Source organism: Saccopteryx leptura, chromosome 3, assembly GCF_036850995.1.
Source record: "Saccopteryx leptura isolate mSacLep1 chromosome 3, mSacLep1_pri_phased_curated, whole genome shotgun sequence".
NCBI classification, from domain to species: Eukaryota; Metazoa; Chordata; class Mammalia; order Chiroptera; family Emballonuridae; genus Saccopteryx; species Saccopteryx leptura.
This window is the reverse complement of record NC_089505.1, coordinates 97,334,117-97,357,881: the sequence shown is the minus strand read 5'-3', so window position 1 is coordinate 97,357,881 and position 23,765 is coordinate 97,334,117. Positions and strand designations below refer to the sequence as shown.

The following is a 23,765-nucleotide window of genomic DNA, read 5'->3' as shown; positions in this document are numbered from 1 at the left end:
TGTCTCTCTATCTCCCCTCCTCTTACTTGGAAAAGAAGAAAAAAAAGTATAATCGACTAAATGGTGATGAGTTATAGTTAACTTAAGATAAAAGGAAAAGACGTTCCTTAACTTCAAAAAAATAGAACTTTTTTTTTCTTTTTTTCTTTATTCATTTTTAGAGAGGAGAGAGAGAGGGAGAGAGAGAAAGACAGAGAGAGAGAAGGGGGGAGGAGCTGGAAGCATCAACTCCCATATGTGCCTTGACCAGGCAAGCCCAGGGTTTTGAACCGGCGACCTCAGCATTTCCAGGTCGACACATTATCCACTGCGCCACCACAGGTCAGGCAAAAAAATAGAACATTTTAAAGAACCAGAAATGTTTCAAACAAAACTGCAGTCATCCTTCACTGGTTAGTGTAGTCCCATGTAATTAATTCTTGTTCTGCTTGACCTTGGGTTAGTAGCTCAATGGACCCATCAGCTTCTCTACTAATTCTGGAAATCTTTGCTCAGTCCAGTGGCATGGTGTAAATCCAGTAGCCATGGCCACTATCACAGCCGCCTGGCCTATGCAGGTTCGCATTAGATTCGAACAGACGAACAGACGGTAATAAAACTACAGAGCCAAGAACTGGTGGGCTATTAGCTTTAATCCTAGCTTGCACCCAGCGGGTGAGAAATACACACAGCGGGAAAACACTTCCCTTTCTATTCAGGGCTCCCAAAGCCACTGACTTATCCCAGTTTCCTAGAATCAAAGGTTTTTAACCAGAGCAGTCTTATTCACCTCTGTTTCCCATCTCCTTCTCTCTGCACAAACTCTGCTCACACTGGCTACTCCTTCAGCACTCCGCCATCTTGGCTGCTTCACCTCTTCTCCACATGGTCTTTCTCTGCTCTCCTTTCTCTGCTGTCTCCTCTAATGCTAATCTAAAGAGAGCAAGCTCCCAGTCTGCCCCACTTTATAGTGTAGAAATCAAAACCTTTAATCCTATATACAAACAAGGAAGTCTCTGATACAAAGTCACTTAGGGTGGGAAAGGCTTAATCTAAAAACCAAGCCTTAGGATATAACAATCCTGCCTGCTTACAGCCTGTCCCCCACACCCAGTGCAAACTATAAGCGAGCAAACCTATATATCATATTTATAGACTTATTTGACCAGCACATGGTTTCAAAGTTATTCAATGTCCTCAAAAGCCTGTTCCTCACAGTACCTGTCGTTGTCCTTTCCGTGGGTCTCAGAGACAGTCCTCTCTGATGAAGACTAGAAGGCTTAAACTAACCATGCTTAAAGGTCTGATGAAAATTTATCATAATGCAATTGACAAGGAAATGTAGATGTCTCTGTAAAATACAATGTATTCAGGTAATAACTGAAATCATGACTAATATCGTACCAGGTCATTTCACGGACAGCAAGGCCATTGACAAATTTCTATGGACTTCATACAATTTTTAAAATATTTACATTCATCTAAAATATTTACCCATACAAATATAACTTAGAAAAAGTTAAATCATCTCTTCTTATTTGATGTCATGCAATTTAACAGGTCAAATAAACCAAATTATTTTAAGCATCTCTCTTTTCACAAGGTGAAAGAACAAAGCCTTTGAGATTTTCCAGGGCCTTCTGAAAGAGCCAGATCAAGATTTCATTCAGGATTTGATTCTGAAAAAGCAAAATTATCAAAAGTGTGAAAACAAAAACAAACCAAAAAACAAAACAAAAACAATCCTCAGCTCTTTCAAAAGCGAGAAGTCTAGGCTCTATTTTAAAGAAATCAATGATGGCCCTGGCTGGTTGGCTCAGTGGTAGAGCATCAGCCCGGCGTGTGCATGTTCTGGATTCGATTCCCGGCCAGGGCACACAGGAGAAGCGCCCATCTGCTTCTCCACCCCGCCCTCTCACTAATCTCTCTCTTTCTCTATCTCTCTCTTTCCCTCCTGCAGCCATGACTCAATTGGTTTTAGCTCATTGGCCCAGGGTGCTGAAGATGGCTCCGTGGAGCCTCCACTTCAGGTGCTAAAAATAGCTTGGTGAGAGCATGGTCCCAGATGGGCAGAACATCAGCCCCAGATGGGGGTTGCCAGGTGGATCCCGCTCAGGCTGCATATGGGAATCTGTCTATCTCCCCTCCTTTCACTTGGAAAAGAAGGGGAAAAAAATCAATGACACAGTTCATATAAGCACAGGTAATTATTCCAACATAACACAAAATCTTTGTTTCCTAGGTAGTTTACTCAAAAGGTAAAGAAAAATCTTCCAATCTCTTGCAAAGAGAAGACCAATAATCACAGAGAAATTTGCTGTTCTCACAGAGAAAACCAAATTCTGGTTCTGCATTGCTGTACTGTTGTGCTCAGTTTTAAAAACCTTATAAATAAATCAGTTCACTCTTAGCCAGCTTGACTGCACATGAAATTACTTTCCCCACAAATCCTTTAGAACCTCTGTATCCACTCAAATATCTTTTTGTCCTGTGTTTTTCTCTTTTTCATTCCATGACAATTTTTAAACAACCTCTACACAATGACTTTGAAACAAAATGACTCTGTTTTTTATTTTATTTTATTTTATTTTAATTTTTTTGTGTGTGTGTATTTTTCTGAAGTTGGAAACGGGGAGGCAGTCAGACTCCTGCATGCATGCGCCTGACTGGGATCCACTTGGCACGCCCACCAGGGGGTGATGCTCCGTCCATCTGGGGCATTGCTCTGTTGTAACCATAGCCATTCTAGTGCCTGAGGCAGAGGCCATAGAGCCATCCTCAGTGCCTGGGCCAACTTTTGCTCCAGTGGAGCCTTGGCTGCGGGACGGGAAGAGAGAGACAGAGAGGAAGGAGAGGGGGAAGGGTGGAGAAGCAGATGGGTGCTTCTCCTGTGTGCCCTAACCAGGAATCAAACCTGGGACTCCCGCACGCCAGGCTGATGCTCTACCACTGAGCCAACTAGCCAGGGCCAACTCTCTGTTTTTTAAAAAACAAAAATGTACCCTAAATTCTTGCATATTTTACACACGGGTTTTTTTTTCTTCCTTATTATTCTTAGTAGCTTTGTTTACCTGTATTAATTAGAAGTCTTAACCCTAGAAACCTTAATTTCTAATGGAAACAAGGGGGCCATTGTTCACCATCGGCCATAGGACAACATTCTATGGTAAATTAGCAAATTTTATAAATATGCCATCTCACAATTTCTAGAAATGTATGCTTCCTCTAGTATAACTCTTTATGTTTATTAAGAGAATTGACTACATTTCTCAATCTTGTACAAAGAGAAGCCAAAAGTATATAAGCTTAAACTTGTGCGTAGTAATTCATGTGTCAGGAGTTGTTGGGCAGATAAAATATATTATGCTCACTTTGTTAAAGATGGCACTGCCCACATGGAAGCCTGTGGCCCAGGTGATTGCTTGGGATGGGTGTGATTATGTTAATATGTGTTGGGGGAGGGCTTTCACGCCAAAAGGTTTTAAAAGGAAGAGAGATCACGTTGTTCCCAGAGAAGAGTGATTACTTTCTAGGAGAAGCCCATGCTGTAGGAGAGCAGATAAAGACCACGTGGAGGATAGGAAAGGCAGCCAAGATAGCAGAATGCAGAAGGAGAAGCCAGTTTGAGCAGAATTTGTGCAGAGAGAAGGAGATGGGGAACAGAGGTGAATAAGGCTAGTGAGCTAGAAACCTTTGATTCTAGGAAACTCGGATAAGTCAGTAGCTTTATGAGCACTGAATGAGTGGGTTTTGGAGCCCGGTGTGTATATTTCTTGCACACTGGGTGCAGGCTAGGATTAAAGGTAATGGCCCACCAGTTCTTGGCTCCGTTGTTTCACTACTGTCTGTCCAAATCTAATGCGAACCTGCATGGGCCAGACGGCTGTAATGGTGGCCGTGGCTACTGGCTTTATAGGAGTTAACCTTACTTAGAAATGGTTTACAGATTTAATATATATCTGTCAATTTCATTTAGCATAACTCTAAGATTACATGTTACTAAAATGATTTTGGAAACTGTTAAGAGGCAGACCTCTTATAACATTAAACAAAGTTAGCGATTATCTCACATTATTTCCCTGCTCATTATTTTTACATCCTGTGCACATTAGGCAAGCATAATAAAAGCAAAAACCTGAAAAGAAAATTAAAGACGTGGTTTTCCTGGTTTACTGCTATGTTCAATATTCCTGAAGCAGTAGATATCAAGTGGTTCTTTTTTGCCTCGTCTTTACTTGTGCATGTGTTCTTAATGTTGCATTTATAATATTTAATAATTGTAAACATCTCGTAGATCTGTCGTCACCCTATTTAACTAGTAAACCCGAGTGGAATAACATGCATGCTCGTGCTATATTTTAATGCTGACAACTAGGAAGACATGGCTGTTTTTGTTAAACTAATAATATTCAACTGGTCTTTGTTATGAAAGATTTGCTCAAATCTTTGAACATGGGCTAAAAATTGTTTGGGTTAGTTTCTACACTTCTGGGTATTTTAGTAATACTTAATTTACATAAGTGCTTATTTACCTCTAAGCCATTTTGAAAGGAAATCTGTAAAAGGGCTTTATAAATGAATTTTGGCCTGACCTGTGGTGGCGCAGTGGATAAAGCATCAACCTGGAACACTGAGGTTGCTGGTTCAAAACCTTGGGCTTGCCTGGTCAAGGCACATATGGGAGTTGATGCTTCCTGCTCTTCCCCCTTCTCTCTCTCTCTCTCTCTCTCTCTCTCTCTCTCTTTCTCTCTCTCTCTCTCCTCTCTAAAATGAATAACTAAAATCTTTAAACATAAATAAATTTGGTTTTACCTTTTTTTTTTTTTTTTACAGGGACAGAGAGAGAGAGTCAGAGAAAGGGATAGCTAGGGACAGACAGAAACGGAGAGAGATGAGAAGCATCAATTATCAGTTTTTCATGGAGACACCTTAGTTGTTCATCAATTCCTTTCTCATATGTGCCATGACCGCGGGCGGGCCTTCAGCAGACCGAGTAACCCCTCGCTCGAGCCAGCGACCCTGGGTCCAAGCTGGTGAGCCTTTTGCCCAAGCCAGATGAGCACACGCTCAAGCTGGCGACCTCGGGGTCTCGAACCTGGGTCCTTCCGCATCCCAGTCTGACGCTCTATCCACCGCGCCACCACCTGGTCAGGCGGTTTTACCTTCTTGAGTAGAAGAATATCACACATACACATACACATACACATACACATACACATACACATACACATACACATACTAACGGAGGCAAATAGAGAGATGAATAGGTTTCATTCTAAAATTTGAGCCACAAATAAGTAAAACATAGTACTACAAAGTCACTGGCTTATATAAAATATATAGTTAGCTCTCATCTATACTCCGTTTTGTATTTTTTATCCAAGTTATGTTTGGGGCAGATGAAACAAATCAAGGTTACTTATTCAACATGAGGGCTAATACTTTGTACCAATATTTGTAGAAAGGACTTCTAAAATTTCCACGTGTCCCAATATGTAATCTCATGAAGGCTGTGGACTACATTTTAGACAAGAGACTGAGGGGACATCGAGCAACCATCTGGATGTCCCCAAAGCTCCTCCAAGTAGACAAAACATCCAGTCTGTTTCCAGTGAGCCTTTTTCCTTTTTAGCTTCAGGTCGTTGCTTTCAGGGGACCCTCAATAGGGTAAGGAGTGTGCAGAGGTGATTCAAGTGTCTGCAGGGAGCTGGGGCTGAGTGGGCAGGGCAGGGGGCTGGCGGGGTGGACAGAGGGATGAGGAGGTAGGGTTGGAAGGGGGTCCCAACCACACATCACAGGAACCGAAGGGAGGATCCAAGGTGGGAAGAGGAGGAGATGGGAAAGGAGAAGTCTTAGAGGAGGTAGTTCGTGGAGATCTCAAGTTTCTAAAAACGAACAAAAAGCCAGTGACATTCCAAATTCAGCAGGGGTCTGAGAAGTTGGGTTTCAGTTGACTGAGAAGTTCCTTTGGGAAGAACAGGATCAAACAGGGAGAGTAGAGAAGCTTCCCAAAGAGCCAGGACACATTTTCTAGGCTAAGAAGTTAGGGGGTGAATTGCTTGCTACTCAAAAGAAAGAGCCAGAAAGAACGACTTGCAGCCCAGCAGGCCACTTCTCCGACAGAGCAGCCCGACACTCTGATCCAGCTTCGGAGAGTATACTCAGAACCTGAGTCGACACGAGTCCACAGACTGGCTCGGGAATCAGACTCACCAGTTGGCCCCAGTCCATCAGACCAAGGCTTCTAAGGTGTACACTTGGGGTCCAACAATGAATCAGATATCATCCGAGTCACAGCACCGCAACCGTTAGAAAACCAGGTGTTGGACAGTAGTTTAAGTAGTAGAAACAGATTTTTATTCGACTATTGCAACAGGGGCTCAATTCTTAATATAATTACAGAGCCATGTTTTTCTTAAGTGAGGATTTACAGTCAAGGATGGAGAGGTAGGTTGAACAGAAGATTGATAAGAGGATGAGATAAGTCTTGCTAAACTGACCTAATAGGATTCTTGCTGAAGGCAGGCCAGGGTGATCAGACCTCCCCTGGGGACAGTGGAGGGTATGGAATCTGGTCAGATACGGATGGTGGGTGGGGATTCTTGCTAAAATGGCATGGCAGGATTCTTGCTAAGACCAAGTGATGCCAGATGGCTATGGAAACCCACACATTGATTTAAAAAAAAAAAAAAAAAAAAAGGTCTCAGAGGAGCCTGACTAAAGTTTGGTCAAAGAGAGTGTGTTTGTCAAAGGCAGCCCCCAGACCAGTGTAAATAAAGCAAGTGTAGCCTCTTCCCCAAGTCTTAGCATAAAAGAAATCCCAATGATGTGGAAGGGGTCCTAAGGAAGGAGAGAACCTCCAGAATACAGAAGCCAGGAGCTCTTTCCTCAAAAAAAATGTGGCCCTCAGTCCTCCTGTCCACCTTTAGAGACTTCAAATACACTATCCGGCTCCACACCTCTGGTCTAGACATCCGACTCTCACCTGCCTGACCTCTCTCCCACCTTCTCCCCGCCCTTCCCTCTCCTCAGGTTGCTCCTTCCCTTCTGCCTTCTTGAACCTTCTGCACAGCTTCCTGCCTGGGCCTTTGTTTCCCTTTCTACCCAGGTGGGTCCAGCCCTGAGCCTTATTCCCGAAGGTCTAAGGACTCACCGCCCACGGACCTGGCTGCCTCACAAGGGGAGACACCGGCTGAGGCTGAGGGCTGGGCCCTGCTCCTTCTGTGCTTGTCAGGGACCTGGGGCCTCTCTCTCAGGCCTTGTCTTCCACACTCAGGAGTGACCCCCAACAAGCCACACGTCCCCTGCCAAGTCCAGGACCAACAGCAGGACACAGCCATGCTCAGGGCTGGGCTGGAGGAGTCAGGTGGCCACAGTCAGGGCCCGGGCCTTCCTGAGTCCTCTGGGGACCAGCCTTGCTGGAGGGCTCCAGGGACGAGGTGGGCCGGGTGGCACCCACCTCCACTGGCTCCGTGCACCTGGTCCCCAGAGCAGGAACCGCCATGCCTCTTCTCTGTCAGAGCCCTGAGGGTGCTAGGGCAGGGCGGTGGGTGCCGGGGCGGGGGGTCGGCAGGCCTCCTCCCGGGGCCGCTCGTATATGCTGCAGTTGGGAGTGGCACCCTGGCAGTAGATATTGAGGTAGTTGCGATGCTTCTCCTCGTACGAATGCTTCTGGAAGCACAGAGCCACGCTCTTGTCGCACTCACAGGTCTGCCGGTCGCAGTCCGTCTGGTTGAGATCTCCTGTGGGGAGGGGAGTGCGTGGACTCTGAGGGCCCTGGGGTCCCAGGGCCTGCGGCTCCGAAGCTCTGGGCCGGGCCTGGCAGCCTGTGTTAACAGCCCTGCAGGCGGCTCTGGTGCATGCTAAACTCAGAGAACCACTCGAGTTCAGCATATCATTGCGTTGTTGGGAAACTGAGGCCCAGACAGGGGATGGGTGAACCTAAGACTCACCCAGAAAGCTGGGACAGGAAACCCAGCTGTCGGGAACTCCCTACCTCCAGGCCAGTTAGTTACTCTCTACCATCCCAGGCCTCCTCTCCTCAATCACAGAATTGCAGGACAGCACCTTGGAGGGAGTTCGGGTGAGGATGCGGTGAGGAAAACACTTGTGGAAGCTTAGCTCAGTGCCTCCCACGGAGAAATGCTTCAGTCATGGTAACTTGCTGTCATTGCTGCTTGTTATTACTATCAGCCTCCAGAGGTCCTTTACCCTGAGTTCCCAGCCTTAGGTGTGTTCTATTAGAATCAGCCGGCAGGCTTGTTAAAACAGATTGCCCAACCCCACCCCTACGGCTTCCTCCGATTCAGGAGCTCAGGGTGGGCCCTGGTAAGCTGCATTTCTAACAAGTGCCAGGTGTTGCTGCTGCCGCAGGTGAAGGAACACCCTCTGAGAACCACCCAAGAGCCAATGGTTTGCAAATATTTTAACCTTTCCATCAGCAGAATCCTTTCTCTTAAATAAAGCTCTTCCATAAACCAGGTGAGAGGGAGACCTATTAAGCTATAATATCCCTTAAAGAATAGATGGACCACTCAGGGACGCCCCCACCATCACCTCTCATAGCTGCCAACCCCGGGCCCCCAGGAATCCCCAGACACTGTTGTGAAAACCATTGCTTGGGGTTTTAATGGAGGGACATGCCTTCCCTCAAACCAGCTCACATTTGAACAGCAGAATATGAGGACCACAGAGCCCTGAGCTGCCAGGGGCCCCAGAGGTGCCCACTCCCCCATCAGACTCTTTTCCAGAGAACAGGAGACTTGAGTTTCTTTGCAAAGCTGGGCTTGCTGGTGGGCTGTTAGTGAGGGAAGTTTGCTGGTGGGCTGTTAGTGAGGGACAAGGCGCAGAGCCCGGTAAGAGAGAAGAGAAGGGGCCCGGGCAGCCCACAGCACTGGATCAGAGGACACTGGCTGCCAGGGAGGGGCACGAAGGGGAGGCAGGGTGGGGACACTGCTTGGACACCTTGCCCCTTCGTTGGAGAAAGATCGTGGAGAGTCCACAGTAAAGGAGGAAACACCACCAGGCCTGGCCCCAATAGCTTGAATTCTGGAAGAACTCTGGGTTCTGGGATGGGGGCCATCTTCTTATGGGGTCCCAGAAACAGACCTGGAAGGGACCAGTGTGCTCTGATCCAAACTCCTCCATGTCCCCATGAGGAGACTGAAGCCAGGTAGGGAAGGACCCTGCCCAGGGGGGCTACATAGCACAGAGACGCTGGTAGAACCGAGTTTAAACCCATGTCCCCTGATTCGCAGGCCTGTGTGTCACCAAGTCTCTCAGTCACCTGAGCATCTGGTTAAAAGCAGAGATTCCGCCCCCACCCCAGACCCACTGGATCAGAGTCACTCCCTCAGCTCTCCAGAGTTTATGGATCTCCAGGACTAGAGACACAGGGGCAACTCAGACTTGGGGATCACATTCCAGGGAGACGTGCCAGAGCCACAGAGGGGGTTGTTAGGTTGAACAAGCGAACAAAAACAAGAGGCCTGGTTAATTTGAATTCCAGACAAACAAATATTTTTAGCATAAGTATGTGCCAAATATCGCATGGAATATACTTATACTAATTCCTAACTCTATACCAACACTAATTGATTTTACACTAACATTTTGTGTTTAGTATAAGTATCAATATATCCCCTGTAATATTCAGGATATAGTTGTGTGTAAACATTTTTTTGTTGTTGATCTGAAATTCGAATTTAACTGGGCACCCTGTATGTCATCTGGCAACCCTGTTCACGACTCCCACACAGGCTGGGGGCAGAGGTTGGGGGAGCGACTCACTGCAGACGATCGTAGTATTGTTCTCGATGGTGTACTCATAGTGGTCCACGTAGGTGTGGCAGCCCTGGTCAAAGAGCTTCTGGTAGCAGCAGTCATGGGCATGGCAGCACCTGGGGGCGGGGAGAGGAGAGCGGGCCCTCAGAGCCAGGCGTGGCCCGTCTCCCACCAGCAGAGACCCTGATCATCTGTCTCATTTCCTCACTGGTCAGACCTTCAGACTGAGGCCCTGAGAGGGGCGGTTACTTGCCTGGGGTCACACAGCCAGGCAGAGCCGGCGAGCACCCCAGGTTCTGCCCACAATTCTGCCTTTGTCCTGTGCCCAGGGCTCCAGCTTCCTCCCCCTTGGAACCCTGGCTGCTGCTGTGGGAAGGGTCAGGGGGCCCAGCAATGTGGTCAGGGTGGGAGGCAGGGCTAGGGTTAGAGACAGACTATATGCAGAGGCCATACCTGGCTGTGCATGATGGCCAGGAAGGACAGAGATCTGAAGGGTTGAGTGGGGGTTGGGGCCTGGGGGACAGGAAGCAAATGTGGTGTGATTGTTCCTGTGCCCTTAGGTGGAGGGAAAACAATTAGTCAACGTGCATTTATTGAGTTCCCGGTGAGCCCAGACTTGGTGCTGGCCGCTTTTGGGGAGGTAGGAGCAGAAGGTAAGCCATGGCTTCTGGGAACTCCCCGTCTGATGGAGGATGCCTGCACAGCCCTGTCCTCCAGCGCCTCCAATCGGGTGGGGGCAGGGGTCGCAGCCCTTGCCTTAGTCAAGCATAAGCTGTGTGACTGCTGCTCCCATGTGTTTGGGGCCAGGCAAAGGCTCCTTCCAGGCAAGAGTGGAGTTCAAATGCCTCCAAGCCCAAGACCTTGGAGATGGACAATAGACAGTGTTCAAGATGGTTGGAGAGGACACGGGTCAAAGGTCAGGTTCACCATCACTAACTCATCCAACAAACCTCATCCTTTTGGGGAAAGGGCCTGCCCCCACCTCTGGAAGATAGAGGTCAGTCTGGCTCCTCTGCCCCCTCCCTGTTCTGACAGCAGCCTTGGCACCCTGGAACCTACCAGTCCACTTCATCCATGGGCCGGCCGCGCCCCCCCAGCCCGCAGTAGCAGCCATAGCCCACGAAGGACAGGATGGCGTTTTTCCCCGTGATGGCTTCCACCATGGACTTGAGGTTGAACAAGCTGCTGTGCACTGCAGGCAGGACTGCAAGGGAACCAAGGGGATGCTGTGAGCAACCTGCCCGTCTGACGGTGTCCTCCCACAGCCCAGGCTTGGGGACCGGGGGCGGGCGGGCAGGCGGGCGCAGCAGGAGGAGGGAAGCCATGTACCAAGCACGGGGTAGGGGGCTTTGCTCACATTCTTACGTGAAGCCTATGGCCCTGAGAGAATAGTGATAATTACTATTATGCCAGGACTTCTCTGCACTAGGCACTGTCCTAGGCCCTTCCAGGCATTAACTCATCGAGTGCTCACTGCAGCCCTACGGTGTGCTATTATTGTGGTGTTGCTGTCCCATCTTACAGATAAGGGCACTGAGTCCTGGAGAAGTTAGTAACTCGCCCACGAACACATTGAAAAGCGGTGGAGACAGAATTTGGACCCAGGCAGTGAACATTCAAGGCTCAATTGCCCAAGAAACTGTAAGGGGTTTCCCACATGGTTGTGTTCTTCTGAACACCAGGGTGTGATTCCAGGCCCTCCTGGCTTGGCCTGGTTCCTCTGCCCCCAGCAGGGACTCAGCGTCACAGCCACTGTCCTGGGGCTGGTGCATCTCAGGTTAAATCCAGAGACAGTTGGGTGCCCTGGTCATTCAGTGAAGACACACACACACACACACACACACACACACACACACACACACTCCTTCCCCTCTGTCAGTGTCTCACAGGAAGCAATAATGCAGTGACTCGTCCTGTACCAGCAAAATCAGCTTCCTGACACCTGGCAGCCAGCCCACCCCAGTGACACAGTCTCCCCTCCCCAGCTTCCCTGCCTGCCGGGCCCCTGGCCGGGGCCGCTTCCGCGTCTCTGCCTGGCTCACCACTGAGTCAACAGCAAGTGGCGCTTCGGTCCTCACCTGGGTGAGGCCACCCAGCTTCCCAACACAGGCAGGAGAGCTGCTCTATCCCCATTTTATGGATGAGCAAACTGAGGCTCAGAACGGCAAAGGTCATACAGCTCGGAAGGGGCAGAGCTCAGACACGACCCCAGGTTTGGATGCCCCTGAGCTGCGATGCCACCACCACGCAGGACAGCACCTACCTGCCTCCCCACCCTGGGCTCCTCCAGCAGGGGCCACGGTTAGGTGCCCAGTTCCTGCCCTGCTCTCTCCACATGCCCCACCCTGCTCCACGGCCTGAAACAGGAAATGTAAAACGAGAAGGAGGAGCCAAGAATTCAGAAACTGGAGGCTGGATGGAATCCCAAAGGCTGCAATTATACTGCTCACAAAAATTAGGGGATATTTCAAAATGAATGTGAAGCAATAAGATATCCCCTAATTTTTGTGAGCAGAATATCTCCCTCTTGAGCCGTGGTTGTTCCACATCGCTAGTGACAAGGAACTCACCACCTCAACATGCCTTAGCGAGATGAGCACAGAGTTGGGAGTCAGACAGACCCAGGCCCATAACTACAGCTCCCTGGGGCTCCATTTTCCTATTGGTACAGTGCGGACAACAGTACCAACCTCTTGGGATCCCCCGAGGCCAGGACTCCGTTCGGGGCCAGCACACACCAGACGCTCTCCCCCTCCATGGCGCCTGCCAATGCCTGGGGCTTGTTCGGACCCTGGGCCCATCTGCCTTCCCCCTCAGCTGATGTTGAGAACCCTGCTCCACCTGAGTCTCCCACGCTATTGGCTCTGTGACTTTTGTCACTACAGAGAATAAGGAGCAAATAAGAGAGGAAGGAGTAGAGAGAAATGACAGATGACTTAAAGAGGATGCGTAGAGCCATATCAATGTCTACACTGGGGCCCAGGACCGCGACAGAGAGGACGATGCGTCCTGTGGGCCTGAGCCTCTCTCCTGAGCTGCACAGAAAAGTGGAGGCGATGGCTGTTGAAAGGCTGGGGTTGTCCCTGAGAACGTTAGCTCTCCGCATCCCCCACTGCCCCACCTCCTCTCTCCTGGCTTCTTGGTGTTGGAGGAAAATGCCTGTGCGGAGCAGCTTTGGAGTCAGAAGGACTGGGCCTGCAAACAGGTTTCTCCATTAACCTGTAAGACCGTGAGCAGGTTGCATAACCTCTCTGACCTCGATTCCTAAATGACGACAGCCAGTAATGACATTCCCTTATAGGGCGCCCTGTGCAGAGCCCCTTGAGGTCCTGTGTGAGGTCCTGCCCCCCCCCCACTCCCCTAGTCTGAAAGGCCCCGCCTCCTGCCCCCACCTACCCTCTAGTTGTACAGGTACTCCCCCCCGGGGGGGGGGCGCTTTCATCCCCAGGGCCCGCCACATGAAAGAGAATGGGCACACACACAGACATAGACGCACCCACCTTATCCTCTCCTCCACACACCGCACACTTGTACACACTCTCACATGCAGAAACACAACCACGCCTACTTCATACACTCACCCCTCACACACAGAAGTGCATTCACATAGCGGCCAGTGTCACACACTCATACACACTCTCACCCACACATTCCTCACACACTCAGGCATAACTTACACATCTCACGCTCACACACATACTCGCCCACCACAAACACACTCACCCACAGGCAGCACCCAGAGTGGAATCAGTGGCCCAAAGCGAGGCCACGTCCACAGTCGCACTCCGAGTGGAAGACACAAAGCGTGTGTCCCGTCTGGCTGAAGGCTCTGTCCCGGGCCAGCAGTTTGGGCTGAACTGAAGTGGTTGTTTTCTAAATAACAGGTCGCTTTGCCCGCTTTCCACCACCAGTTTCTCATGCCCGGCCACCTTTAGTCTTATTTTGTTTCTGGCATTTCTTTTCCTCAATGCTGGCTGCGTCCGGGGGAGGGGTAACAGGCTGATGGAAAGCCAGTGAGAGGTTCAGTCCATCTTCCACTGACCAGAAGCGCCTGCTTTCAGAACACCTGAATATGTGGGGGGTGGTCAGTTGGTGTCAGGGGCCTCAGCTGTCCCTGATCCATACACCCGGGGTTACCACCTTGGGTAAGAAGTCCCCAGACCTCCTGACCAGGCGGTGGCGCAGTGGATAGAGCATCGGACTGGGATGCAGAGGACCCAGGTTTGAGACCCCAAGGTCACCAGCTTGAGCACGGGCTCATCTGGTTTGAGCAAGGCTCACCAGCTTGGACCCAAGCTCGCTGGCTCGAGCAAGGGGTTACTCCATCTGCTGAAGGCCCACGGTCAAGGCACATATGAGAAAGCAATCAATGAACAATTAAGGTGTCGCAAAGAAAAACTGATGATTGATGATTCTCATCTCTCTCCGTTCCTGTCTGTCTGTCCCTATCTATCCCCTCTCTGACTCTCTCTCTGTCTCTGTTAAAAAAAAAAAAAGAAGTCCTCAGACCTTTTATACACTTATATAGACAATGCTGCTCTGCAGACACCACATAAACATACATGCACCCCTATGTTCATATATACTCTCTAGACACACTTCACTCAATTAATATACACTCACACATTGTATTGAATGGTGTTATACACAGGGGCATCACTGTATGCTGACACACCACACACACACATCGATATGTGTATATCCACACACGAACTATTAGCTTCTGTCTACATGTGCACACATATACAAATAGACACTCCTATGAACACAATTGCCCAGGTCTGCCGGGGTGCCCAGACACCCAGCAAACATCACCACTTTACGATGCTTGCTCAGCTCTGGGCCCTGCCTGTTGAGGCTTGTAAATGTCAACTGCTCATGACCTGTTTACAGGTGGTGGAGGAAAAAACAGCCCCAGAGAGAGGAGGAAGCCTGACAGAGGCTCGGTGGGGAACCAGAGGCCAAGAGAGACGAAGGACAGGCCCAAGGTCTGGCTGCTGGTCAGCAGATGGAGAGCCAGGATGCCCAAGGTCAAGGGAGAAAGCCTGGGGTGGAGGAGAGGGAGGCACCGCCCTGAGCCTTTACTCACTGCTGCCGGCCAGGACGGTGATGGCGAAGAGCTTCATAGGCAGGCTCGATCTGGGAGGGGAAGAAACCCAGGTCCTGAGTCCACCTTCCCGCAATCCCAGGCCCACTGCTCCCTCCTGGGCCTCATTATCATTGCAGGTGCCCTCGGTGTTGTCCCTCGATGATCCTGATGACAGTGATGCTCTGGTTCCTGTTGCCCCATCCCTGTGATTAGCATGTCCAGGACGATTCGAGCACCTCCTGCCTGCTCTGCACCCCCTGAAAGCACAGCCCCAGAATAGCGGAGCCAGGAGGCACCAGGAGCCTTCTTCCCTCCACCCTGAGCAGGAAATCAGCTTCCAAGACAGGAAGCTCACTGCCTCATGGGGTCAGATCACTGTCAATGATCGGAACCAACTCCCTTCCATGTTCACACCAAAAAGTCACGTGACTCAACCTGATGGCTGGGTCTTGAATTCAGAGCCAAGAGACCTGGGTTCCTGATTTCTAGACCCAGCTCTGCTTCTAAAATGCTGTGTGACCTTGGATAGACCTCTTAGCCTCTCTGGGCCTTGATTGCCTCGTGAAGATTGACTAGATGACCCATAAGACCTGTCTAGTGCTGAAACCGCGGTGACATTTCTCAGCCACCACCAGGAGACTCAGAACCCTCCTTCCTGGAGAAATGGATTCAAGGAGCCAGTCCCCCACCTACACCCCGGCTCCTCCCTGTGGAGGGTTCCGTTCCAGGGCAGCAGGCACATTACCTGGAGGTCCTCGAAGACGACGAAGCCCTGAGATAAAGGCTCTTCCATCCAGAGGGGTGTCTAACCAGCGCCTTCTTCTTGAACCCTTTGGGGTTGGCCTGCGCCCCATCTGCCATGTTCTGGGTTGTGGGGGGCCAGCGACATAGGGCTCCAGAGGTACACAATCTGCTGCAAAGGCTCTGGGGAGTAGGCCCCAGCTCCTCACTGCCACCTACACTGGCAAGGTAGTGCCGGGGCAGAGCCCCTGGGCAGGAGGTGACACATGCCCTAGAAAAAGGAGGCCCCGCCCCCTCCCTCCCACCACCACTGCCACCGCCCTGCCCACAGCTGCCTGGTAACGTCCCCACCCGGGGGTGCTCTGACCTGCAGGAGGTGGCAGTTTATGCACCTGACCAGGATTTGGCCCCTCTGCATGCATCAGAAAGGAAATTAGTCTAAAGTCCTCTCGAATCTCATCTGAACAGTATGTTAAAAATTACTGCTAAAGGACAATGGGGAAGACTTGACCAAAGAGGGGCCATTGCAAGAGGTGTAGGGACCATTGGAACGGGGCTTCACCTTGGGGAAGAGAGATCGAACTCAACTCCAACTACAAAAGGGAGAAGTGGGAATTTATAGCCAAGGAGGAGGGTGGGAGTCAAAAGATGGACGGTACTAAGAAGCGTCAGGTGTTGGAGGGGTGCTGCTGAAAGCAGGCCGGGGTGATCAGACACCACGGGTGAGGGGAGGCTGAGGAACCCCGTCAGATATTGGGGGTGACCAGATATCGAGGACGGGGATTCTGGCTGAACTGACTTAGCAGGATTCTTCCTAAAATTGCACAATACAGAGACGAACACGGAAGCCCAAAAGTTGGGGCTTACTTGAGAGAGAGTTCAAGGGAACCCAAGTGAAATTTGCTGGGGGAAGAGAATCTTTGTCAGGGTCTCCACGTGGCCGGGTGCGAGTCTGTGAGGCTTCCCTCCAACTCTGCAAGCGTGTGGGTGCGCACATCTGGCTGAGACGGGAGGAGCACAGGCACACGCGTCTGGCAGGAAGCCTCCCATTCACATGTGGAAGGCTGAGCTTGCCTGCCTCGGAGCAGGGCTTCCCCACCCTGCACCACTGGCTTGCGGCCTCACACCCCTCCTGCTGACCCCTGGCCTCCACACTAGCTCCAACAGGAGCCCCCTCTCCACAAAGTCCGACAACCAAAAACGTCTCGAGACATCACAGATAAGCTGCATCAGTTGCCCTGGTTGAGAGTCTAGTGGCCTGGGAGTCGGTGCCATGTACCTCTAGTTAGAGGGTGACATGTGCATGAGAAAGAGGGATGGGAGCGAAGCAGAGGGGCCTGGAGCCCCGGCGGGATCAGTCCCACTGATGTGGCTCTGACACCAGCACCCCCAGAGCTCGGTTCTGAGACCTGGCGGGACAATTCCCTTCCTGGGCCTCTGTGTCATCAGCTGCAGACTGGCCATAACCAGACCCCACCAAGAGAGGATGGTGCAGACTGAGAGCCGGTGTCACGCCATGTGGGCACAGGGGAGGTGCGCAGTGCAGGCTCTGCCTGTCGCCAGCCCAGGCTCCTTCTCCAGTCTCGAGGTGAACTGGGATGCTGGGAAGGGGAACAATGCAGGAGGGGGGGAAGAGCACTCTTGGAAATAAAAACTCCACATAATCCCCAACCTTCAGATTGGCCCTTCTCTCCCAATGTCCCCAAAGTTGCTGAAGAGCCCCCCCAGCTCTTTCTCTTTCTCCTTGGGGCTGTACCACACCAACTGGCCAGCCGACCCCACGTGTCACTGCCCCCATCCTTCCTCTGCCAGGCTTCTTCTCCATGGACCCAGGCTTTAGTCCTTCTCAGAAGTTCTAGAAAAACCCCACTGCATGCAATCACCCATCGCTCCATGGGAAGGTGTTAATTTGCACTTGCTCGTCCTTTGTAGGTCCCTGGGTATGTTTTGGTGTGTGGATCTTAACACTTCAGTCAGACTAGGCATCCTGGGGAACAGGGCACAGGACCTGCCTCGTCCGACTGGGGGCTCCAGGAGGGCTGAGGGTGGAGGGAGGACGCGGCTGGGCTCTCTGCCCTCACTTGTCTGTACAAGGCTTGCTTCGGCTTTTGCTTTACTTTGCTTATGCCTTGTAATGACATCTATCACAGCACCAAAAAGGAGGAAGAACTAAGAAAGAAGGCCCATACAGGCCACACACCAAAGATATAGCCTCCAACCTACAGGTAACCTAGAGCCACTTGGCTCTATGCCGAGGAGGCCACGGCTGGGGTGGGGGATCCCTGCTGCTCTGTCGCCATATTCTAGCATGCCCACTGGCTGTGCTGGTCGGGCTGGTCTGCAGAGGGCAAGCCCCTGAGGTGGGGGAGGAGCCCCCCCCACGCTCTTCCCTTTTCCATCCTCCCTCAACCAAGTACCAGAAGTCAATAATAAACTGGTCAACCCAGTATTTCCACTTCTGGGACTATAAACTAAGATGCCAACCTGAGTTGTGCCCAGGGGCAGATGGAAAAGATGCTTCCTGTGCTGTCTCACACGATGTACCCCCAATCAGGAGCAACTTCAGTTTAGGGGGTCACTTAAGCAACTTATTAACCATCCGTTCCTACCATGTTTTAAAATATTTGATGATACAAAAAACAAACAAACAAAAAAACCCCCACAAAACTCTGGATATAAAGGGTAATAGCAATTTTGTAAAAACAAGAAAAGGCGGGGGTGGAGGATGAAGGGGTTGATGTACACATGTATAAAAATTATCTGGAAGGATATATAGCAAAACATTCATAATGGTTACGTTTAGGCAGTAGGATAACTGATGGTTTTGTTTTATTGCTTGTAATTTTCTGTATTAAAATGAATGTAAGACAATGCCAACAGCTAAGATGGAATGGTCAGTTTCCTTAAGACACAAACTCACTCAACTGGAAATAGCCCTTCTACCTATTAAAGAAACTGAATAAGTAGTTTAAAACCTTTTCATAAATAAACTCCAGGTCCAGAAGACTTCACTGCTGAGTTCAACCCAATATCCAAGGAAGAACTAATACCAACTGTATTAAACTGCTAGCGCTGTCATAACACAATACCACAGACTGGGGCCGCTTAAACAATAGGCATTTATTTTCTCAGTTCTGGAGGCTGGAAGTCCAAGATCACAGTGTTGGCAGGTTTGGTTTCATTTTGAGGCCTCTCTCCTTGGCTTGCAGATGATGGCTGCTCCTCCCTGTGTCTTCACAGGGTCTTCCCTCTGTGCACACACATTCTTCCTCTCTCTTTGTAAGTCCAAATTTCCTTTCCTTATAAGGACAACAGTCAGATGAGATTAGGGCTCACAGTAACAGCTTCATTTTAACTTAATCGCCTTTTCTTTTTGCACATGTATGCGAGAGAGAGAGAGAGAGAGAGAGAGAAGAAGAAGAAGAAGAAGAAGAAGCAGGAGGAGGAGGAGGAGGAGGAGGAGAGACAGACAGGAAGGGAGAGAGATGAGAGTTGCAGCACTTTAGTTGTTCATTGATTGCTTCTCATATGTGCCTTGACTAGAGGCCTCAAGTCGAGTCAATGACTCCTTGACAAACCAGTGACCTAATAAGGTTCAAGCCAGCAACCTTGGGCTTCAAGTCAATGACCGTTGGGCTCAAGCCAGCTGTTATGGGGTCATGTCTATGATCCTACACTCAAGCCAGCAACCTCAGGGTTTCAAACCTGAGTTGTCACCATCCCAGGTTGACGCTCTATCTGCTCCGCCACCATCTGATCAGGCTTAATTACCTCTGTAAAGCCCTATCTCCAAATATACATTCTGAGACTCTAGAGGGTGGGCCATTAACATATGAATTTTTGGAGGATACAGTTTAGCTTATAACACCCACTTCTTCTAGAAAATTTAAGTAGAGGAAATGCTTCCAAACTCATTCTGTCAGGCCATCGTTATTCTGATTCTCCAACCAGGTAGAGACATTATGAGAAAAGAACACTGCAGAGAAATATCCCTCATGAATATATGTGCAAAAATTCTTAACAAAATGTTAAAGAAAAAGAATCTCACAATGCAGGGCAGGCAAAGGTAGCTGTGTAGTTGTGAATATGTGAAATAGAGTTTATTCCTGTATTAGTATTTGCTTATTAATTATTGTATCATTTGTTGTTATTACTATTATTATTATTATTTGTATTTTTCTGAAGCTGGAAACGGGGAGAGACAGTCAGACAGACTCCCGCATGCGCCCGACCGGGATCCACCCAGCATGCCCACCAGGGGGCAACGCTCTGCCCACCAGGGGGTGGCTCTGTTGCAACCAGAGCCACTCTAGCGCCTGGGGCAGAGGCCAAGGAGCCATCCCCAGCGCCCGGGCCATCTTTGCTCCAATGGAGCATCGGCTGCAGGAGGGGAAGAGAGAGACAGAGAGGAAGGAGAGGGGGAGGGGTGGAGAAGCAGATGGGCGCTTCTCCTGTGTGCCCTGGCCGGGAATCGAACCCGGGACTTCTGGACGCCAGGCTGACGCTCTACCACTGAGCCAACCGGCCGGGCTCATTTGTTATTATTAACCTACTTCTGCCCACCCCTATATATATATATGAAAAGGAAAATATACCAGGACCAGGTCTGGTTTGTCCCAGGAGTAGAAGATTGATTTTACATTAAAAAAATCAATCATTTTAATAAATGCAAAAACAAACAAACAAACAAAAAAACCCATTGGACAGAACCTGACATTTGTTTCTGATTAAAAAATAAAACAAACAAACAAAATGTCAGCAAACTGAGGTAGAAGGAAACATCCTCAGTTTGGAAAAGGGTATTTATATAAAACCTGCAGCTAACTTCATACTTAATCATGAAAGGGTAATTACTTCTCCCCTTCAGATTAGGAATAAGAGAAGTGTATCTATTCTTACCATCCCCATTTTAACATTTTAGCTGGTACAATAAGGCAAGAAAAGAAATAAAAGGCATTCAGATTATAAAGGAAAAAGTTAGATTGTTTCTGTTGACATAAACACAATAATCCAGGTTAGAAAACAAACAAAAAAACTTTGTAGAACATACAGAAAAGCTACTAGAATTAATAACTGAGTATAGCAAGGTTGCAGGATATAAAAATACAAGAAAATTAATTATACTTCTACTTACTAGCAATAAATGACTGAAAATTAAAATTGAAAAAAATATATTTACAATGATATCAAAAATATGAAACATTTAGAGCTAAATCTGATCAAATATATGAAAGACCTGTACAGTGAAAATGATAAAACAATGCTTAGAGAAATCAAAAAAGACCAAAAACTAAATGCAGGGATGTACCACCATGTTCATGAATCAGAAGACTAAATATTAAAATAGCAGTTCTCCCCATTTGCTCGATAGAGTCAATGTACTCTCAACCATTAGTCTACTTTTCTTGTGGAAGTTCACAAATTGATCTGAAAACTCATATGGAAATGAAAAGGACCTAGAATATCAAATCAATTTTGAAAAGGAGAACAATGATTTTACACTATCCGATTTTAAGACTTATAAAGTTACTGTGATCAGGGCAGTGTGGATTTGTATAAGGATGGACACATAGATCAATGGAACAGAATGCATGACCCCGAATTGGAGCTACATATATGGAAATTTTTCTTTTGACAAAGAAGCAAAGGCAGTTTCGGGGAGGAAGAATAGTTTTTTAACAATGGCACTAGAACAATTGGCTATCGATATGGAAAGAAAGGGAGAAAGAAAGAGGAGAAAGAGCAAGAGAGCCAGTGAGCTGGCCCTTCTCATTTTTCTCCAGCCCATTTAACAGATGAGGAAACAGATGGGGAATCAGGATGCAGGTCAGGTCTGTCTGATCCCCAAGCCTCCCTCTGACCGCTCGGGGGCGCTGCTGCCTCCCAGCGGGATGTAGCCATGAGGAAGGCAGCAGGGGCCTGTTCCAGGTCTGAAGACAAAACAAGAACCTTCAAGCCATGACCATGTCAAAGCTGCTGGGCGTGGGAATTGTTGAACCGCTTTGAAAGAACATTCTGTGGCCACTAGCATGCACTTGGGTTACTCTGAGTAAACTGAAAGGTCAAAGTGGAAATCTCCCTGCTGTGGGTGACCAGCTCTGTATCAATTAGAAACAAAAGTGTCTGGGCCTGAGGTGGGGGAGAGGTCTGTTTGCCCAGCCCCTTACTTTGGTCAGAACTTTGCACTCTTTCCTCCTGGAAGGAGGGTTCACCAGGTGCCATGCATTCACAGACCGCCTATGGTATACCAATCATCCTGCCCATAATCATGACAACAGAGCTTCAGGGGATGGATGCCTCACTGGCCCCACAGTTTGGATGGGAAAAGTGAGGCTCAGGGAGACAATGTAATGTCATCAAGGAGATGCCATTATTAAGCTGGAATTCGAACCCAGATCTGTCGGAAAGCAAACCTAGGTTTTCTTTCTACCACACAACGTCAGTTCATAATCTTGAAGGTTATCTAAGTGATTTTTACTGCCCATTCACTTTCATCATCATCACTCAAATTCGTAGAAGTATAATATACCTAGGAAAATGCATAAGTTGAAATAGCTGAATGAACCTGACCTGTGGTGCGCAGTGGATAAAGTGTCGACCTGGAACGCCGAGGTTGCCAGTTTGAAACCCCAGGCTTGTCCAGTCAAGGCACATATGAGAAGCAAATATCATACTATGGCTTGATGCTCTCTGCTCCTCATTCCCCTTTCTCTCTCTCTCTAAAATCAATAAAAAAAATATTATTTTAAAGATGTTCCAATATGAAATAACTGGATAAATTTTCACAGCACAAATACACCATGGTAACCAATGCCCAGTAAAAGAAAGGGACCAGCAGTAGAACCCCAAAATCCTCTTAGTAACCCCTGTCCAGTCCCCATCCTCCCCTCAGGCGTAACTGCTGTCCTTGTAGAAGCACAAATCAGTTTGACTGTGTTGCAAGGTCATATAAACTGAGTCTCTCTCACACAGTCTGTATTGTGTCGTAGATATGTGTAGGTATTGGCATTTTGGGTTCATAAAGTTTGTGAGATTTTTTTCCATGTCGCTGTGTGTAGTGGCGGCTCATTGACCTGTTATCCTGGAGTGGCTCTGCCCCGTGTCCATTCTGCAGGAGACAGACACTTGGGAGTCTCCAGTTGTTTAATCCACTAGCTCTGGTTCTGCCTTGGTGCAGCATGCAGAAAAGGGGTCATTCTCCCACAAAGACTCTCAGGTCTCTCCCTTCCTTCTCTTCCCCCCGCTGGGGCCTGTCTGCGATGAAACTGGAAGTCCCCCGTCCTGTCCCCCCCCCCCCCGGGAAGCCTGGCTGCTTTCCCTTTCCTCTTCCCCTGCAAACCTGCCGTCCTTCTGAGCTCCGTCTCTAACACTCTCTGGCAGTGCCATCATGGATAGAGTCCGGGCAGGGGGACCATCCTGGTAAATGGGGCTCTGCAGGGAGGGATGGGTCCAGGGAGGGATGGACCCTGCCTGTGTGACCATGCTCTCACCCATGGGGTATTTCTTAGGAGATGGGGGTCCTCTTTCCCTCAGCAGTGAGGTCTGGGGCAGCAGACTTTCAGGCTCCACCAGCTCTTCTCATGCCCACCTCTATCTACATCGGGAGGGCAAGAAAGTGACAGCAGAACCCTTGGGTACAATGACTTGTCCGTAAAATGGGGATTAGGCCAGTAACCACTTACATTTACTATGTGGGACCACTTAGAACAGTGCCTGGGAAGGGCCACTCTGGGCAAACTTGAGTTCTAACCCAAGCTCTGCCACGTACCTGCTGTGTGACCCTGGGTAACTTTCTGATCTCTCTGAACTGCAGTTTCCTCAGCTGTAAAATGGATACAGCAGTCTCTCCCTTCTGGTGTGGATGTGGAAATTGAATAACACCCCTGTACCTAACTCACAGTAGAGGCTCAGCCGGTGGCAGATCCCTCCCCCAACATGTGCTCCGACATCTAAGCCCCTCCTGCTCCTTTCCACCCCGACCTGGATCTCTTGATGACTTGTAGCCTAACACTATCATCAAGTGTTTTTCCTACCATTCCCAGGGAAGCGAAAGCCACAGACATGCTGACAAGTCTCCGGAAACCACCAACCCCAATAAACACTTGCTGACTGCTAATGGAGGCAGCTGCATGGGGCTTTCTACATTTCGACAGACTTCAGAGAAAGAAAGAGG

At 49.1% G+C, this 23,765-nt stretch overlaps 1 protein-coding gene and 1 long non-coding RNA gene across 2 annotated transcripts; both read right to left on the bottom strand.

Annotated features, from left to right (window-relative positions):
• Positions 1–6,333: 6,333 nt before the first annotated feature.
• Positions 6,334–15,795, bottom strand: PLA2G2F (phospholipase A2 group IIF). Its single transcript, XM_066372046.1, has 5 exons — positions 15,597–15,795; positions 14,852–14,901; positions 10,822–10,966; positions 9,769–9,878; positions 6,334–7,721 (listed from the first exon to the last, which is right to left on the bottom strand). Exons 1-5 carry the CDS (start codon positions 15,710–15,712, stop codon positions 7,513–7,515), a joined length of 630 nt encoding a protein of 209 aa, XP_066228143.1. The 5' UTR covers positions 15,713–15,795; the 3' UTR covers positions 6,334–7,512.
• Positions 15,796–18,419: 2,624 nt separating this feature from the next.
• LOC136397545 (uncharacterized) lies at positions 18,420–23,446 on the bottom strand. The gene is made up of 3 exons (XR_010749879.1): positions 23,361–23,446; positions 22,163–22,309; positions 18,420–18,891 (listed from the first exon to the last, which is right to left on the bottom strand). It is a non-coding gene; the product is annotated as an uncharacterized lncRNA (long non-coding RNA).
• Positions 23,447–23,765: the final 319 nt, after the last annotated feature.

Bases quoted from the DNA above. Each gene is read 5' to 3' on its own strand.
- PLA2G2F (XM_066372046.1), bottom strand. From the start codon at position 15,712: ATGGCAGATGGGGCGCAGGCCAACCCCAAAGGGTTCAAGAAGAAGGCG. The intron at 9,879-10,821 runs GTAGGTTCCAGG...CCCCGCCCCCAG, and splicing joins CCCATGGATGAAGTGGACTG to GTGCTGCCATGCCCATGACT. The intron at 7,722-9,768 runs GTGAGTCGCTCC...CCCTCCCCACAG, and splicing joins CAATACTACGATCGTCTGCA to GAGATCTCAACCAGACGGAC.